The 20,262-nt window shown below is 40.0% G+C and overlaps 2 protein-coding genes across 2 annotated transcripts in view; both read left to right on the top strand.

Annotated features, from left to right (window-relative positions):
* Positions 1–20,262, top strand: part of LOC306991353 (uncharacterized protein) — a 167,004-nt gene that overhangs the window by 88,290 nt on the left and 58,452 nt on the right.
* On the top strand, positions 11,774–17,359 carry LOC306991131 (protocadherin beta-16-like). Its single transcript, XM_079598685.1, has 2 exons — positions 11,774–14,206; positions 17,147–17,359. Exons 1-2 carry the CDS (start codon positions 11,810–11,812, stop codon positions 17,246–17,248), a joined length of 2,499 nt encoding a protein of 832 aa, XP_079454811.1. The 5' UTR covers positions 11,774–11,809; the 3' UTR covers positions 17,249–17,359.

Below are 20,262 nucleotides of genomic sequence, written 5' to 3'. Positions count from 1 at the left end.
TGATTTGTAGAAAATCATGTAGGTGATCTGCTGTGATTGGTGGAGCTGTGCTGATGCTGGTTAGGAGATTGTGAAGGAGACTAAAGAGAGTCGATGAAGGGACACAGTCACTGACTAACAGCAACCGAGCTGGATTATTCGTGAATGTTTCTATTGCTGAACATCATCATTTAGAAAAATGTTTGTGATTTCAGCAAGTACTAAATTAATCCATTATTCCCAATCGCGAGGACAGTCATTGGACCGTGTTTTCCTATGGAGGGTTTCATTCATCATGGCCGTTTGCTTGATCTCAAACATAAACGCACAGATTCGTTACTCAGTTCCAGAGGAAATGAAGAAAGGATCTCTTATCGGGAATATAGCTCATGATCTTGGTCTGGATGCTCAAAGACTGCGCTCGGGTCGGGCTCGTATCGTGTCTGGCGACAGCACTGAATACGTAGAGCTGAAAACAGACAAAGGGATTTTGGTTGTGAAGGAGAGAATTGACCGAGAGCAGCTTTGCGCTGAAACTACTCCGTGCAGCTTCACATTTGAAATAATACTTGATAATCCAATGGAGCTACATCATGTTACGGTGGAAATATTGGATGTAAATGATCACTCACCAACATTTGCTAAGGATGAAATTAGTCTTGAAATTAGTGAATCGGCCGCGCCTGGATCTCGTTTTTTACTGGGAGGCGCAGATGATCCTGATGTAGGTCTAAACGCACTACAACATTACACTATGTCACCTAATGATAAATTTATTCTTAAAGAACAATCGCGCCCCGATGGAGTCAAATATGCTGAAATGGTGCTTCAGAAACCTCTAGACAGAGAGCAGCATCCACGACTGTCTCTCATTCTAACAGCGGTCGACGGAGGAAACCCTCAAAGATCTGGTAATATGAAAATAGAAATCACTCTACTAGATATAAATGACAACGCGCCAGTGTTCAAGCAGTCAGTTTACAGAGCAACAGTAAAAGAAAATTCACCTAAAGGAACCTATATTACAATTGTTAATGCTAGTGATGCCGATAGTGGTGCAAATAGTTTGATTTCATACAGTTTTGCTAATTTTAAAGGGAACATAAATGACATTTTTAAAATCGATGAAAAAACAGGTGTTATAACACTAACTGGGCTTATTGACTACGAAAAAGCAAAAAAATACGAAATTGATATCGAAGCAAAGGACCAAGGCGGTTTAGGAAACTCGGCTAAAGTCATAGTTGATTTAATTGATGTGAATGATAATGCACCAGTTATCAGTGTTATGTCATTTTCAAGTCCAGTGACTGAGGACGCAACTGTTGGAACCACTATCGCTATTTTCAGTGTCAAAGATCTAGATGCAGGAGACAATGGACACGTTGACTGTACAATTGAACGAAACACACCATTCAAACTTCAGTCTTCATTGCGGAATTATTACACTTTAGTGACTGACGCTGCTTTAGATCGTGAACGTGTGGCAGAATATAATATCACAATCACAGCAACAGATTCAGGGTCTCCTGCGCTTTCCAGTCAGAAAACTTTAAATCTGAAAGTATCAGATGTTAATGACAATCCGCCCAGGTTTCAAAAGAGTGTTTACACTGCATATGTTACTGAAAATAATTCCCCTGGTTTATCCATATTCACTCTGAGTGCTCAAGATGATGACTGGAACCAGAACGCACGTATTTCGTATCTTCTAGATGAAACTACAGTGGGTGGATCCCCTGTTTCCTCTTTTATATCAGTAAATGCTGACAGTGGAGTGGTACACGCGCTGCGCGGTTTTGACTATGAGCAAATGAAAAGTGTTAGTGTCTGTGTGAAAGCACAAGATGGAGGCTCTCCACCCCTCAGTACTAATGTGACGTTGGACATTATAATCCAAGATCAGAATGACAACGCTCCTCAGGTTCTGTATCCAGTACAGACTGGCGGTTCAGTGGTGGCTGAGATTGTGCCTCGTGTTGCAGATGTTGGATATCTCGTCACTAAAGTGGTGGCTGTTGATGTGGACTCTGGACAGAATGCCTGGCTCTCCTATAAACTACAGAAAGCTACAGACAGAGCGCTGTTTGAAGTGGGGTTACAGAATGGAGAAATAAGAACTGTGCGACAAGTGACTGATAAAGATGCTGTCAAACAGAAACTCACTGTTGTTGTGGAGGATAACGGACAGCCCTCTCGCTCAGCTGTGGTCTCCATTAACGTGGCTGTGGCTGACAGCTTCCCTGAAGTGTTGTCAGAGTTCACAGACTTTACGCATGAAAAACAATATAACGACAACCTGACTTTTTATTTAGTTCTCGCACTGGCCGCTGTTTCTTTCCTCTTTATCACTTGTGTGGTTGTGATAATATCAGTAAAGATCTACAGATGGAGACAATCTCGCTTCCTCTTTCAGTCCAATCTGCCTGTTATTCCGTACTATCCACCGCATTACGCAGACACAGGAGTCACTGGAACTCTGCCGCACGGGTATAATTATGAAGTGTGCATGACGACTGACTCGAGGAAGAGTGACTGTAAGTTTTCTACACTCGGTGGACAGAGTGTTTTAGTGATGGACCCGAGTTTCACTGAGACGATGCAGCGCGCAATGAAAGAAAACAACTTCTTAGAAGATCCAGAATTGCAAGAAATGGTAAGATCTGCTGTTGTTTAAAATACTGAAATAATGTTGAAATAGCATGCAGTAAATTGTTAATAGTAATAAAAAAAAAGCCTGTTACATTATATGTAACACTTTTTACAATAAGGTTCAGGGCTGCGTTTCCCGAAACCTTCTTAACGCTACGTCGTCCTTAAGTTAAGTTACACCTTAAGCTGACTTATCGTTAATACGTGTTTCCCGAAACGTTCTTAGTTAAGTATATCTTCTGTAAGTTATACGTTTGGAAAGTTAGTCTGGACCACTCTTAGCTTTACCTTATCATTGTTGCAGGTCTAAACGAAAATAATTCTAAAGTTTTAATACACCCAGCCAGTGTTCATTTATGCTAATCCAAGTGTTTTCATGCAAATAATTAAATTGTCATTACACTGAATGTTGTTAGATTTTTAATTATAATATTATAATTTAATTATATTATACATCATCTGGCAAACCATTAAAGGCTAATCTATTTAAATGGAATGAAGTTGGGAGTTTGCTCTTGTTCTAAAATCGGACGCTAATTGTATTCCATGGGGTCGTAAGGTTTTTTTTTTTTTTACATTTACAGGGGTTAGTCGGTGATTTTATTGCCGTCCGAATCCAGAATGTCAGTGTTTTTCTCCCACCACCCGCGTAAAAATATCCGGCCAAATTATACTGTTTTTTGACAAACACCAATGTCGTGAGGTGATTTAATTGCCGTCCGAATCTACATCTAAGTTTACAAGAAGAGATCACTTCAAACTTCACTGTTTAAATCCTTTTTGATCACTGTCGAACTAACACCGCACGTACGATGTACACTTTTATTTCTGAAATGCTGGAAAGTATTTACAAGAACAATATTTAATCGCAGCTCCACCTCAGCTAACAAAAATGGGAAAGAGTAGAAAGCACATTTTGGCAGCAATATATGATACAATTTTAAAATATGTAGGCTAGGCTAAGGTATTATAGTTTGGATTATTTTTAATATCCCATGAGCCATAAATGCAAATTCAACTATTTCGGAAGTGGTTCTTTTATAAAGAACACCGCTCTTCTCACATAACGCAGAGAAACAGCCCCTGCACGAGAGAATAAAATATTCTCGAGCCATCGATATCAACCAATTCAGCACCATCGCCACGGACAGCACCTGGTAACGTCGCACGTAAGAAGGTATATCTTAAGCAGCTTCCTAAGGTATGGTTCGGGGAACACGCCTAGAAATGGTATACCTTTAGTTAAGTTACCTTAAGAGTCTTCGTAGCGCGCCAAGAGACAACGTTATCGGGTTCGTTATTATTAATTAATGCATTAGCAACCATGAACTAAAAATAAATAGCATTTTTACTACATTTATTTATATAATTATATTTTTTTTGGATATACATTTCTTACATTTTAAAATATTTTAGGTTGTATGAATCAATGTTTGTTAACGTGTTATGACCGAAAATTAATTAGCAATAAACAATATATTTTTTAAATCTGACCTAGATGATCATATGTTGTATATTGCTCATTGTTAGTTAATAACTAGTGGCCAGTGTTAACGAACGGAAGCTGAATTTACAGCATTATCTTAAAAAAAAAAAAAGTGCCATTCATAAGAATCTTATCTCACATGTTAATGAGAATATTGATTATTTATCTTTTTACTACTAAACGTAAACCAATATTAACATTTATTATGAGTTTAAAGGTTGTTTGATTATAGTTATTTTGGGATATTTTATCCTGTTCTATTTTTGTTGAGATCAAAGGACGGCATGCAATTCTAGTCCTGGGTCATGTCAAAGCTTTCATTGGTGTCGTTTCTCGTTCTCAACTCTAAGGGCCGCTGTTGATTTGTAGAAAATCATGTAGGTGATCTGCTGTGATTGGTGGAGCTGTGCTGATGCTGGTTAGGAGATTGTGAAGGAGACTAAAGAGAGTCGATGAAGGGACACAGTCACTGACTAACAGCAACCGAGCTGGATTATTCGTGAATGTTTCTATTGCTGAACATCATCATTTAGAAAAATGTTTGTGATTTCAGCAAGTACTAAATTAATCCATTATTCCCAATCGCGAGGACAGTCATTGGACCGTGTTTTCCTATGGAGGGTTTCATTCATCATGGCCGTTTGCTTGATCTCAAACATAAACGCACAGATTCGTTACTCAGTTCCAGAGGAAATGAAGAAAGGATCTCTTATCGGGAATATAGCTCATGATCTTGGTCTGGATGCTCAAAGACTGCGCTCGGGTCGGGCTCGTATCGTGTCTGGCGACAGCACTGAATACGTAGAGCTGAAAACAGACAAAGGGATTTTGGTTGTGAAGGAGAGAATTGACCGAGAGCAGCTTTGCGCTGAAACTACTCCGTGCAGCTTCACATTTGAAATAATACTTGATAATCCAATGGAGCTACATCATGTTACGGTGGAAATATTGGATGTAAATGATCACTCACCAACATTTGCTAAGGATGAAATTAGTCTTGAAATTAGTGAATCGGCCGCGCCTGGATCTCGTTTTTTACTGGGAGGCGCAGATGATCCTGATGTAGGTCTAAACGCACTACAACATTACACTATGTCACCTAATGATAAATTTATTCTTAAAGAACAATCGCGCCCCGATGGAGTCAAATATGCTGAAATGGTGCTTCAGAAACCTCTAGACAGAGAGCAGCATCCACGACTGTCTCTCATTCTAACAGCGGTCGACGGAGGAAACCCTCAAAGATCTGGTAATATGAAAATAGAAATCACTCTACTAGATATAAATGACAACGCGCCAGTGTTCAAGCAGTCAGTTTACAGAGCAACAGTAAAAGAAAATTCACCTAAAGGAACCTATATTACAATTGTTAATGCTAGTGATGCCGATAGTGGTGCAAATAGTTTGATTTCATACAGTTTTGCTAATTTTAAAGGGAACATAAATGACATTTTTAAAATCGATGAAAAAACAGGTGTTATAACACTAACTGGGCTTATTGACTACGAAAAAGCAAAAAAATACGAAATTGATATCGAAGCAATGGACCAAGGCGGTTTAGGAAACTCGGCTAAAGTCATAGTTGATTTAATTGATGTGAATGATAATGCACCAGTTATCAGTGTTATGTCATTTTCAAGTCCAGTGACTGAGGACGCAACTGTTGGAACCACTATCGCTATTTTCAGTGTCAAAGATCTAGATGCAGGAGACAATGGACACGTTGACTGTACAATTGAACGAAACACACCATTCAAACTTCAGTCTTCATTGCGGAATTATTACACTTTAGTGACTGACGCTGCTTTAGATCGTGAACGTGTGGCAGAATATAATATCACAATCACAGCAACAGATTCAGGGTCTCCTGCGCTTTCCAGTCAGAAAACTTTAAATCTGAAAGTATCAGATGTTAATGACAATCCGCCCAGGTTTCAAAAGAGTGTTTACACTGCATATGTTACTGAAAATAATTCCCCTGGTTTATCCATATTCACTCTGAGTGCTCAAGATGATGACTGGAACCAGAACGCACGTATTTCGTATCTTCTAGATGAAACTACAGTGGGTGGATCCCCTGTTTCCTCTTTTATATCAGTAAATGCTGACAGTGGAGTGGTACACGCGCTGCGCGGTTTTGACTATGAGCAAATGAAAAGTGTTAGTGTCTGTGTGAAAGCACAAGATGGAGGCTCTCCACCCCTCAGTACTAATGTGACGTTGGACATTATAATCCAAGATCAGAATGACAACGCTCCTCAGGTTCTGTATCCAGTACAGACTGGCGGTTCAGTGGTGGCTGAGATTGTGCCTCGTGTTGCAGATGTTGGATATCTCGTCACTAAAGTGGTGGCTGTTGATGTGGACTCTGGACAGAATGCCTGGCTCTCCTATAAACTACAGAAAGCTACAGACAGAGCGCTGTTTGAAGTGGGGTTACAGAATGGAGAAATAAGAACTGTGCGACAAGTGACTGATAAAGATGCTGTCAAACAGAAACTCACTGTTGTTGTGGAGGATAACGGACAGCCCTCTCGCTCAGCTGTGGTCTCCATTAACGTGGCTGTGGCTGACAGCTTCCCTGAAGTGTTGTCAGAGTTCACAGACTTTACGCATGAAAAACAATATAACGACAACCTGACTTTTTATTTAGTTCTCGCACTGGCCGCTGTTTCTTTCCTCTTTATCACTTGTGTGGTTGTGATAATATCAGTAAAGATCTACAGATGGAGACAATCTCGCTTCCTCTTTCAGTCCAATCTGCCTGTTATTCCGTACTATCCACCGCATTACGCAGACACAGGAGTCACTGGAACTCTGCCGCACGGGTATAATTATGAAGTGTGCATGACGACTGACTCGAGGAAGAGTGACTGTAAGTTTTCTACACTCGGTGGACAGAGTGTTTTAGTGATGGACCCGAGTTTCACTGAGACGATGCAGCGCGCAATCCAGGAAAATAACTTTAAAGAAGAAAACAGTCTTTCGGAATTGGTAAGATAAAGCCCTTTTTAAATGCTTTTCTTATAAATTGTTTGTCCTCTAATGGTGTATTCGATGTAATCTCAAAGACACCGCAAAAGTGTTAAACAGTATGCTATTCGTTTAAGACAGGTTTCAGCACCACTGGACAGCGCCAAACGCAGTAATTATATTTTTCTTGTTCTTTTGAGTTCAGTCAAATAATTTCACAACAATGTATTATTATTATTATTATTATTATTATTGATGATGATGATAATAATAATAATTTAAATACATTTTATTTTGATCAAGCACTCGTGTCCTGCTCTTCTGTGATTTATCAGAAACAAATGAATGCAATTCAAAGATAAGGCTCGTAGGGCCGCTGTTGATCAACGCAGCGCAGTTGCTCTATATTTCTCAGACCTATACCCTCAAAATTCAGTGATGTCAGAGAACAGCGAACGAAAGCCTGATGACTCGAAACAATCATTTTGTCGGATGTTCTGTAAATAGATATCCTCGTCGTACAGTAGATTGCATGCTGGTTCTTACTTTCATATAACGTCTTTATTTTGTATTTAAACTAACCGATCTTCAGGATCTGCACGAACAAAGGGAAAAAATGGTCAGCTCTGTAATGTGGCAGGCTGCGGCGTTTTGTATGATTATGTCCCAATGCTCGGTGAGAGGGCAGATCAGCTACTCCATTCCAGAAGAAATGGCAAAAGGGTCTATCGTCGGAAATATTTCCCAAGGTTTGGGTTTGGATTTAAAAAGACTGAAGTCAGGGAAAGCGCGCATATTTGCTGGAGACAACACCGAATTCGTCGGATTGAATAATGAGAGGGGGATACTTCTCACCGAGGAAAAAATAGACCGCGAGGCTCTTTGTGCTAAAACGACTCCTTGCGCTTTACATCTTCAGCTGATTTTGGAAAATCCAATGGAATGGTACGATGTCACAGTGGAAATTACCGACATAAATGATAACGCTCCGAGTTTTCCAAAAGGTGAGATTACATTTGAAATAAGCGAGTCAGCTGTAACCGGAGCCAGATTCATGTTGGAAAACGCGATTGATCTGGATGTCGGATCTAATTGTCATCTAAGCTATTCACTTAAACCGACAGATAATTTTGTATTAAGTTTGCAAAGTCAAACGGATGGCGACAGAAACATGGAGATGGTGCTACAAAAAGCTCTAGACCGTGAAAACAAAAAACAGTTATCTTTGTTGTTAACAGCAATGGATGGAGGAGAGCCTCAGTTGACCAGTACTGTGCGGATACATGTAACAGTGCTAGATAATAACGACAATCCCCCTGTGTTCAATCATAGGCTGTACAAAGCCACTCTTGCTGAAAATACACCCAAAGATACTGTTATCACGTCCGTCAGCGCTTCTGATGCAGATGAAGGCTCGAATGCGATTATAACGTACTACATGTCAGGCACTGGAGATCTAAATGATTTATTCACGGTTGATGCACGAAGCGGGGAAATATCCTTAAAAGGCTCAGCTGACTTTGAGAAAGCAAGTCGTTATCAAATCAACATACAAGCACGCGACCAAGGAGGACTGTCTGATTCATGTAAAGTTATAATTGATCTCACAGATATGAATGATAACAAACCAATGATAAGCATCGTATCTATGTCAAATTCAATATCCGAGGAGTCTAGACCTGGCATTGTTGTTGCAATGTTAAACGTAAATGATCTTGACTCCGAATTGAATGGTCAGGTTCATTGCCACATAAATGACAATATTCCTTTTGCTATTGCGTCATCCAGCAGTTTCTTCAGCTTGCAAACAGAGCAGGAACTGGACAGAGAGAAAGAAGCTGAGTACAATATCAGTGTAATATGTACTGATGAGGGAGTTCCCGCGCTGTCCAGCAGTGTCTCTCTCCGTGTGCAGATTTCAGATGTGAATGACAATGCTCCTGTCTTTGAGAAAACTAACTATGAGGCCTCTGTGGTGGAGAATAACACACCTGGTGTCTCTATATTTTCAGTTAAAGCCAGTGATGCTGATTGGAATCAGAATGCTCGTGTTTCTTATATTCTAGAAGACAGCACTGTTAATGGAGTCGCTGTCTCATCATATGTGTCAGTGCAACCTGACAGCGGACTGGTTACAGCTATGCGCTCTTTTGACTATGAGACACTGAAACATTTCCACTTCCGGGTAAAAGCGCAAGATGGAGGTTCTCCTCCGCTCAGTAGTAACGTGACAGTGAAAATTACTATTCAAGATCAGAATGACAACGCTCCTCAGGTTCTGTATCCAGTACAGACTGGCGGTTCAGTGGTGGCTGAGATTGTGCCTCGTGCTGCAGATGTTGGATATCTCGTCACTAAAGTGGTGGCTGTTGATGTGGACTCTGGACAGAATGCCTGGCTCTCCTATAAACTACAGAAAGCTACAGACAGAGCGCTGTTTGAAGTGGGTTTACAGAATGGAGAAATAAGAACTGTGCGACAAGTGACTGATAAAGATGCTGTCAAACAGAAACTCACTGTTGTTGTGGAGGATAACGGACAGCCCTCTCGCTCAGCTGTGGTCTCCATTAACGTGGCTGTGGCTGACAGCTTTCCTGAAGTGTTGTCAGAGTTCACAGACTTTACGCATGAAAAACAATATAACGACAACCTGACTTTTTATTTAGTTCTCGCGCTGGCCGCTGTTTCTTTCCTCTTTATCACTTGTGTGGTTGTGATAATATCAGTAAAGATCTACAGATGGAGACAATCTCGCTTCCTCTTTCAGTCCAATCTGCCTGTTATTCCGTACTATCCACCGCATTACGCAGACACAGGAGTCACTGGAACTCTGCCGCACGGGTATAATTATGAAGTGTGCATGACGACTGACTCGAGGAAGAGTGACTGTAAGTTTTCTACACTCGGTGGACAGAGTGTTTTAGTGATGGACCCGAGTTTCACTGAGACGATGCAGCATACAATAAAACAAAATAACTCCATCGACGGTCTTGGGTCTACAGAATTGGTAAGAAAGTTTTGGTTAGACCATTATTGTTATTTTTATTTTAACTAAAAAAGTAATATAAGGCTAGCCAAGTATACCATAAATAAATAGGCTAAGAACACTTAAAGAAAGTGCAAGGTGTCTGGATTAATAACCTGCATTCAATTGAAATCAGTAATCAGTATCTGAATCTCTCAAATACCTGCATACTATTGACTATCGAACTGAATATTACCTATAATCCGCATTGTCTATTATGAAAATACTATGTCCGAATATATACTGTATAATCACAACATGCCCCCCTTACAAGTGTATATAGCATTAATATTTACACGAGGATTAACTTATTCCATCTGTGGTATAAAAGTAAAACAAAACTTACATGCTCACCATCGTCATGCCAACATAACCTGCACCCCTTAACCTGAACATGAACAGATAGAAACAGATAGCCTACACGTACAAATGAGGTCGTTAGAATTTATATGAATTTTCTATGAATTTGTAAAAACATACAATAGTTATGGATTGGCATGAGACTCTGTTGATTTCTCTTATTCTAATATCTCATAATGATACATTTCCACACGTTGGAAACAAAGCTCTTTTTGTGTATTGCTTGCCATGTTGCTTACTGCCATGCTACAATTTTCTGACACTGTATCAAACAATAGCATTTTGGTGCTGTTACATTCAAAACTGCCATAGGTGCTGTTATATTCATGTTTGTTTGACAAGGAACTGGAAAACTCATCCATAATTGTGTTGGTGTGCATGACAACTGCTTCGAGGAAGTGAGGCTGTATGTTTCCTTTGTGGAACATAGAGATTAGACTGAGTTTTATTGGGATCATGCAATTTATCCCTGTACATTGTTGGAATTGTTGTGTGATTATAAGCTAAATGTACGCCAGAAGAGAGTGACCCTATGATTTTCTATGTAGCCTAAGCCTACTTATTCTTTAGAATGTTTTGGTCGTGGACAAAGAAGTGACTGAAATTATGTATTGTGGTAAATAGAAGAAATAATATAAAAAAAAATTACCAACTGCGTGTTATTTTTGATGTAGGTCTATGTAGACAACATGTTCAGATTTGTTCAAGTGAATTATCGAGAGAGAGAGAAAAACGCAAGGGAACTTTGACACCATTCAGCACCACGTGTGCTGGACAGCGCCTTTTTAGATGACGGGCTGATGTTAAAGAGGACTATGGTCTTTTTTATTGTGTTGTGCATTATAATTTTGCTCAAATTCCGACAGTTACATATACATTTCACTTATACTTTAAGTGACCATTTTTGCACATCCAACCTGCATAATATGTATTTTTTATGTAATCAGCTAAAGGTCCTGGAACAAAGTATGGTATTCTTCATATTATAATTGCAGTGTGATATAGGCCTAGAAAATAATATTCGTTGATAAAATGCTTCTTAGGTGTAGGGTTCAAATTTGGATATGCAGTTCTTTATTTACACTCAGAGGGCCGCTGTTCGTCGACAAACAGCGGAGAAACAGTATTCAAAGACCCACCCCCAGCATCACACAATATCACGGAGGAAAAAAAAGCAGTGTAGCTGCCACCTCAAATATTTTTCCTACACGATGCTTCTATTCATCTCTGGTCGTCGTGTACGGAGTTAATGTCTGCATTTTGAGTTTCCTATATTTAAAGGATACACGGATCTATTGTTGTATTTGATTTATAACATCTGTGCAGTTGAGACAATGCCTGATGCAATGATAAAGCACTCGGTGCTGTTTTTGACGCTTGTGATTCACATAGCGCAAGGACAGGTCAGTTACTCCATTCCAGAAGAAATGGTAAAAGGATCGATGGTGGGAAACATTGCGCAGGATTTGGGCTTGGATTTATACCGTTTAAAGTCAGGAAAAGCGCGACTGTTTGCAAGAGACAACACGGAATACATCGAACTGAACAGAAACACGGGATTGCTGCTCATCGGAGAGAAAATGGATCGCGAGTCTCTTTGTGCAAAAACAACTCCGTGTGCTTTGCATCTTCAAATGATTTTAGACAACCCGATGGAATTATACACGATTACAATCGAAATCACAGATATAAATGATAACGCTCCCAGTTTCCAGAAAAAGGACTTTAGATTTGAGATCAGCGAGTCGGCGGTGGCTGGTGCTGGGTTTATGCTCGGTAGAGCTTTCGATCCGGATGTAGGAACAAATGGTCTTCAGAGTTACTCGCTGAAACCGACTGATAAATTCCGGCTTGAATTGCACAGACAAGAAGATGGTAGTAAAAATGTCGAGATGATTTTACAAAGACCACTTGATAGAGAAACGCAAAGCTCATTTACTTTGTTGTTAGAAGCCTTTGATGGAGGCGATCCAGTGCTCTCTGGCACTGTACAGATACACGTTACTGTGTTAGATAATAATGATAACGCTCCTGTGTTTACAAAAAGGGTATATAAAACGACCATAACAGAAAATGCACTAAAGGATACTGTATTAACAGTCGTGAGCGCGTCGGATGCAGACGAAGGATCTAACAGTGTGGTGACGTATTACATATCTGACACAATGGACAGTAATGTGGCCGACATGTTTCTTGTTAACGAAAAAACTGGTGAACTAATATTAAATGCTCCAGTTGATTATGAAAAAGTTAGCCATTATGAGCTTAATATTCAGGCAAAAGATCAAGGAGGACTCTCTAACGCATGCAAAATAATTATTGATGTGTTGGATATTAATGATAATTCTCCTAGTATTAAAATCCTGTCAAGTTCCCATTCAGTAACTGAAGGGTCCAAGTCTGGTACTGTTGTTGCAATGTTAAATGTTGATGATCTTGATTCAGGTGTAAATGGCCAGGTTCAGTGTTTCATAAGTGAGGATATTCCCTTTGCTATTACATCTCAGTCTAGCAGTTTCTTCAGCGTGCAAACAGAGCAGGAACTGGACCGAGAGAGAGACTCAGAATACAATATCAGTGTAATATGTACTGATGAGGGAGTCCCCGCGCTCTCCAGCAGTGTCTCTCTCCGTGTGCAGATATCAGATGTGAATGACAATGCCCCTGTCTTTGAGAAAACTAACTATGAGGCCTCTGTGGTGGAGAATAACACACCTGGTGTCTCTATATTTTCAGTTAAAGCCAGTGATGCTGATTGGAATCAGAATGCTCGTGTTTCTTATATTCTAGAAGACAGCACTGTTAATGGAGTCTCTGTCTCATCATATGTGTCAGTGCAACCTGACAGCGGACTGGTTACAGCTATGCGCTCTTTTGACTATGAGACACTGAAAGATTTCCACTTCCGGGTAAAAGCGCAAGATGGAGGTTCTCCTCCACTCAGTAGTAACGTGACTGTGAAAATTACTATTCAAGATCAGAACGACAACGCTCCTCAGGTTCTGTATCCAGTACAGACTGGCGGTTCAGTGGTGGCTGAGATTGTGCCTCGTGCTGCAGATGTTGGATATCTCGTCACTAAAGTGGTGGCTGTTGATGTGGACTCTGGACAGAATGCCTGGCTCTCCTATAAACTACAGAAAGCTACAGACAGAGCGCTGTTTGAAGTGGGGTTACAGAATGGAGAAATAAGAACTGTGCGACAAGTGACTGATAAAGATGCTGTCAAACAGAAACTCACTGTTGTTGTGGAGGATAACGGACAGCCCTCTCGCTCAGCTGTGGTCTCCATTAACGTGGCTGTGGCTGACAGCTTTCCTGAAGTGTTGTCAGAGTTCACAGACTTTACGCATGAAAAACAATACAACGACAACCTGACTTTTTATTTAGTTCTCGCGCTGGCCGCTGTTTCTTTCCTTTTTATCACTTGTGTGGTTGTGATAATATCAGTAAAGATCTACAGATGGAGACAATCTCGCTTCCTCTTTCAGTCCAATCTGCCTGTTATTCCGTACTATCCACCGCATTACGCAGACACAGGAGTCACTGGAACTCTGCCGCACGGGTATAATTATGAAGTGTGCATGACGACTGACTCGAGGAAGAGTGACTGTAAGTTTTCTACACTCGGTGGACAGAGTGTTTTAGTGATGGACCCGAGTTTCACTGAGACGATGCAGCATACTATCAAGAAAAATAACTCCATCGACGGTCTCGGGTCTACAGAATCGGTAAGAAGGTTTTGGTTAGACTTAATTAATAATAACGGCTAGCAGCTTATATATATGTTTCTTTTTTCTTCTTTTTTTCCAGTTTAAAGTTGACCGTAAATAAATATAGACTTACTCAGAGAACTCACGAGTAACAGTTGGTGCGTTAGCTATGGACGTTTTTTTTTATTAATAAATAAAATATAAGTTAAATATCTATCACTGAGTCACTAAAATTCCTGCATTATATCCAACCCGATCACTAACGCTGAAGGAAACACCGAACTGAATATTTAATTTTGCCCTCCGCTTTGTCTATTCCTGCAGACACCACATCATCTTACAAGTACGTTAATACGATTAACATTTTTAAGTCATTATATTCAGAGTACCACCTTGTTATTGTGTAAAGTAAAACAAAATACACTTTCTCTGTCAAGCTTTTTTGGTGCGAACTCAAGCAAGTGATCTCAATGTCAATGTTTTATTTTGTTTTTGTTTTTTATAACCAATCATATAATTGTCTTCTTTATTCTAATACCTGCATCTTGCACTTAGACAAGTTTCGAGGTGTTGAGAAATTACTAGGAATCGGTGTTTGTTTCTCACTGTGTTGCTTATTGCCAGTTGTGGCTGAAATCATCTGAAAAATGAAAAAATTATAGACAGGCGTAAAGGCTGTTTAACTGCCATGGATGCTGTTATATTCATATGTTTGTTAGAATGAAACTCAGCTCATTTTGTAAAAATTTTAAGTGTGCTTGACAGGTGGTTTGAGGACGAATTAGGTAATACTGTTTAAGTGATGAACAAAGACGTCACTGAGGCTATTGCATCGCGCTAAATCAGAAACAAAAATTACTTGATGATGAAACTTCTCAGCAGCGTGGTATTTGTGTTGTCGGCTATGCAGCATTAGTTAAAGTTTGTTCAAGTAAATCATCAGGAGATATTTAATGGAAACGAAAGGGAAATTTGACGACTTTCAGCACCGCTGTCGCTGAACAGCGCCTCTTTGGAAAAGTTCTAGGCTGCTAAAGGGAGGACTTTGGTCTTACTAATTATGTACTGCACCTCCAAGTATTATATATTTTTTTCATCTCATCGTTGGTTCCATATTGATTTATTCTTTAGATTTTCTTTTCTATTTCCAACATATGTATGTGCTTTATTCAATCAGCTGGGGTTTCCAAAAACAGTTTTTATATGCGCCTAAAATAATCAATTTGAAAATGCAATTCCCAATTTACACTCAGAGGGCCGCTGTTTGTCGACAAACTGTGGAGAAACTGTATTTTACAGATCCAACCCAGCAACCCAACATATCAGAGAGAAAGGACGAGAAGACACCACCTCAGAAATTATTCTCTTGCGCGGATTTTCTACAACACCCATTGTCGTGTACACGGGTAACCCAAGCTAATGTACGTGGCATTTTACATATATATTTAAAGGATACACTGATCGATTGTTGTATTGTTTTAACCATCTGTGCAGTTGAGACAATGCCAGATGCAATGATAAAGCTCTCGGTGCTGTTTTTGACGCTTCTGATTCACATAGCGCAAGGACAGGTCAGTTACTCCATTCCAGAAGAAATGGCAAAAGGATCGATGGTGGGAAACATTGCGCAGGATTTGGGATTGGATTTACAACGACTGAAATCAGGGAAAGCGCGAATATATACAAGAGACAACACGGAATACATCGAACTGAACAGAAACACGGGATTGCTGCTTGTCAGAGAGAAAATGGATCGCGAGTCTCTTTGTGCAAAAACAACTCCGTGTGCTTTGCATCTTCAAATGATTTTAGACAACCCGATGGAATTTTACACGATTACAATCGAAATCACAGATATAAATGATAACGCTCCCAGTTTCCAGAAAAAGGACTTTAGATTTGAGATCAGCGAGTCGGCGGTGGCTGGTGCTGGGTTTATGCTCGGTAGAGCTTTCGATCCGGATGTAGGAACAAATGGTCTTCAGAGTTACTCGCTGAAACCGACTGATATATTCCGGATTCAATTTCACAATCAAGAAGATGGTAGTAAAAATGTCGAGATGATTTTACAAAGACCGCTTGATAGAGAAACGCAAAGCTCATTTACTTTGTTGTTAGAAGCCTTTGATGGAGGCGATCCAGTGCTCTCTGGCACTGTACAGATACACATTACTGTGCTAGATATTAATGATAATGCTCCTGTGTTTACACAGAGGGTATATAAAACGACCATAACAGAAAATGCACTAAAGGATACTGTATTAACAGTCGTGAGCGCGTCGGATGCAGACGAAGGATCTAACAGTGTGGTGACGTATTACATATCTGACACAATGGACAGTAATGTGGCCGACATGTTTCTTGTTAACGAAAAAACTGGTGAAGTCATGTTAAATAGTCTAGTTGATTATGAGAAAGTGAGCCATCATGAGCTTAATATTCAGGCAAAAGATCAAGGAGGACTCTCTAACGCATGCAAAGTAATCATTGATGTGTTGGATATTAATGATAATTCACCTAGTATAAATATCGTGTCTAATTCCAATTCCATATCTGAAGGGTCCAAGTCTGGTACTGTTGTTGCAATGCTAAATATTGATGATCTTGATTCAGGTGTAAATGGCCAGGTTCAGTGTTTCATAAGTGAGGATATTCCCTTTGCTATTACATCTCAGTCTAGCAGTTTCTTCAGCGTGCAAACAGAGCAGGAACTGGACAGAGAGAGAGACTCAGAATACAATATCAGTGTAATATGTACTGATGAGGGAGTCCCCGCGCTGTCCAGCAGTGTCTCTCTCCGTGTGCAGATTTCAGATGTGAATGACAATGCTCCTGTCTTTGAGAAAACTAACTATGAGGCCTCTGTGGTGGAGAATAACACACCTGGTGTCTCTATATTTTCAGTTAAAGCCAGTGATGCTGATTGGAATCAGAATGCTCGTGTTTCTTATATTCTAGAAGACAGCACTGTTAATGGAGTCTCTGTCTCATCATATGTGTCAGTGCAACCTGACAGCGGACTGGTTACAGCTATGCGCTCTTTTGACTATGAGACACTGAAAGATTTCCACTTCCGGGTAAAAGCGCAAGATGGAGGTTCTCCTCCACTCAGTAGTAACGTGACTGTGAAAATTACTATTCAAGATCAGAACGACAACGCTCCTCAGGTTCTGTATCCAGTACAGACTGGCGGTTCAGTGGTGGCTGAGATTGTGCCTCGTGCTGCAGATGTTGGATATCTCGTCACTAAAGTGGTGGCTGTTGATGTGGACTCTGGACAGAATGCCTGGCTCTCCTATAAACTACAGAAAGCTACAGACAGAGCGCTGTTTGAAGTGGGGTTACAGAATGGAGAAATAAGAACTGTGCGACAAGTGACTGATAAAGATGCTGTCAAACAGAAACTCACTGTTGTTGTGGAGGATAACGGACAGCCCTCTCGCTCAGCTGTGGTCTCCATTAACGTGGCTGTGGCTGACAGCTTTCCTGAAGTGTTGTCAGAGTTCACAGACTTTACGCATGAAAAACAATACAACGACAACCTGACTTTTTATTTAGTTCTCGCGCTGGCTGCTGTTTCTTTCCTCTTTATCACTTGTGTGGTTGTGATAATATCAGTAAAGATCTACAGATGGAGACAATCTCGCTTCCTCTTTCAGTCCAATCTGCCTGTTATTCCGTACTATCCACCGCATTACGCAGACACAGGAGTCACTGGAACTCTGCCGCACGGGTATAATTATGAAGTGTGCATGACGACTGACTCGAGGAAGAGTAACTGTAAGTTTTCTACACTCGGTGGACAGAGTGTTTTAGTGATGGACCCGAGTTTCACTGAGACGATGCAGCATACAATCAATAACGATTTGGAAAGTGAAAATTCGACATCGGTAAGAAAAATGCTTTATACTCAGTTTCAAAACAAACAAAATCACAGTGTACATGATAATTAATAAAAATTATATCAAGCATTTATTTTTAAAAAAAAATGTAGGCTGCTTTCAGCACCATATATTGGACAGCGACATAGTCATACCATTTATTTTTTAATTAGACAGTAACGGTTAAAGGGATAGTTCACTTTAAAATTAAAATTCTGTCATCATTTACTCACCCTCAAGTTGTTTCAAACCTGTATTAATTAATTTCTTCTGCTGAACACAAAGGAAGATATTTTGAAGAATGTCGGTAACCAAACAGTAGACTGTACCCATTGACTTCCATAGTAGGGAAAAAAATAAAAATATAGAAGTCAATGGGTACAGACTACTGTTTGGTTACCGACATTCTTCAAAATATCTTTCTTTGTGTTCAGCAGAAGAAATAAATTAATACAGGTTTGAAACAACTTGAGGGTGAGTAAATGGTGACAGAATTTTATTTTCAAAGTGAACTATCCCTTTAAATGTTTTCCTTTCATCAGCTAAATCGAAACATTTCTCCAGAAAATCTATATTGTTTAACATCATTACTACCTGTATTGTTGATTCTTTTATAAACGTTTCAAAATTGTCTTCTAAAGTTCTGCTATGATTTTATTTGTAGTGCTTGGTTTATACTCACAGGGCCGCTGTTTGTCAATGTAACTCGGGTTGGTATTTTAAACCCAGCCCCATTTTCAGTGCGAGAGCAAAGGGGGAAAGCTTTTGGATCGTTTATTATTTACGAGTGTCTTCAAGCAAACGCGACATTTTAGTTTTTCCGATTAATATTTGCATTTAGCTTATTTTCTTTAGAATACAACATTTGGAAATCGTTAAGATTGTTTGTATGGTTTGTTGGAACTACCGAGGAAAATGCCTGGTGTCGTGATGTGGTACTCGGTATTGTTTCTCGTCTTCCTGCTTCATTCGGCACGCGGACAGGTCAGCTACTCCATTCCAGAAGAAATGGCTAAAGGTTCCACTGTGGGAAATATCGTGCAGGATTTGGGCTTGGATTTACACAGATTGAGGTTAGGAAAAGCGCGCATATATACAGGGGACAGTACTGAATACATTGGCCTCAATAAAGACACTGGCTTGCTGCTCATCAAAGAGAGAATGGATCGCGAGTCTCTTTGTGTGAAAACGACTCCGTGTGCTTTGCACCTTCAGCTGATTTTAGAAAACCCGATGGAATTATACACGATTACGGTTGAAATAACGGATACAAACGATAATCCACCCACTTTCGAGAAAAAGCGAATTAATTTTCAGATAAGCGAGTCAGCTGTAACGGGCGCGAGATTCATGCTGGAGGGAGCCGTGGATGCGGATGTAGGAGTTAATGATCTTCAAAGCTATTCTCTTAATCCAACTGATCATTTTGTCCTTGAACTGCTCAGTCAACCAGGTGGTGATAAAAAAGTTGAAATGGTTTTGCAAAGACCTCTTGATAGAGAAAAGAAAGGAGTGGTTACGTTATTACTAACCGCCATTGACGGCGGAGATCCGCAGTTGTCTGGAACTGTTCAAATAGATGTTACTGTGCTTGATGCTAATGATAATTCTCCCGTATTTGCGCAAAAGCAATATAAAGACACATTGACTGAAAATGCAGCGAAAGGGACTAAACTGACCACAGTCAGTGCCACTGACGCAGACGATGGATCTTACGGTCAGGTGACGTACTACATAGCAAGCAAAGAAGATATTGTGCGAAAAATGTTTATTATTGATCAACATAGTGGCGAAGTTACTTTAAATGGCCTAATCGACTTTGAAAAGGCAAGTCACTACCAGATTGATATCCAGGCTAAAGATCAAGGTGGGCTTTCTGATTCCTGTAAGCTGATTATTGATGTGCTGGACATTAATGATAATAAACCAGTGATAAACGTACTCTCTATGTCAAACTCAGTGTCTGAGGACTCCACACCAGGCACAGTTGTTGCTATGATGAAAGTAGATGATGCAGACTCAGGTGTTAATGGCCAGATTCACTGTATCATAAATGACAATATTCCATTTGCTCTTACATCATCATCCAGCAATTTCATCAGTCTGCGTATAGAGCAGCAGCTGGACAGAGAAAAAGATGCTGAGTACAATATCAGTGTCACATGCTCTGATCAGGGGGTGCCTGCGCTCTCC

Source organism: Phoxinus phoxinus, assembly GCF_949152265.1.
Source record: "Phoxinus phoxinus genome assembly, chromosome: 23".
NCBI classification, from domain to species: Eukaryota; Metazoa; Chordata; class Actinopteri; order Cypriniformes; family Leuciscidae; genus Phoxinus; species Phoxinus phoxinus.
The sequence above is the reverse complement of the archived record's forward strand: the minus strand, read 5'-3'. Positions and strand labels throughout refer to the sequence as shown.

Excerpts from the sequence above, each read along its gene's own strand:
- LOC306991131 (XM_079598685.1), top strand. The coding sequence starts at position 11,810 with ATGCCTGATGCAATGATAAAGCACTCGGTGCTGTTTTTGACGCTTGTG. Across the intron at positions 14,207-17,146 it reads GTCTCGGGTCTACAGAATCG|AAGACAGCACTGTTAATGGA; the intron begins GTAAGAAGGTTT and ends CTTATATTCTAG.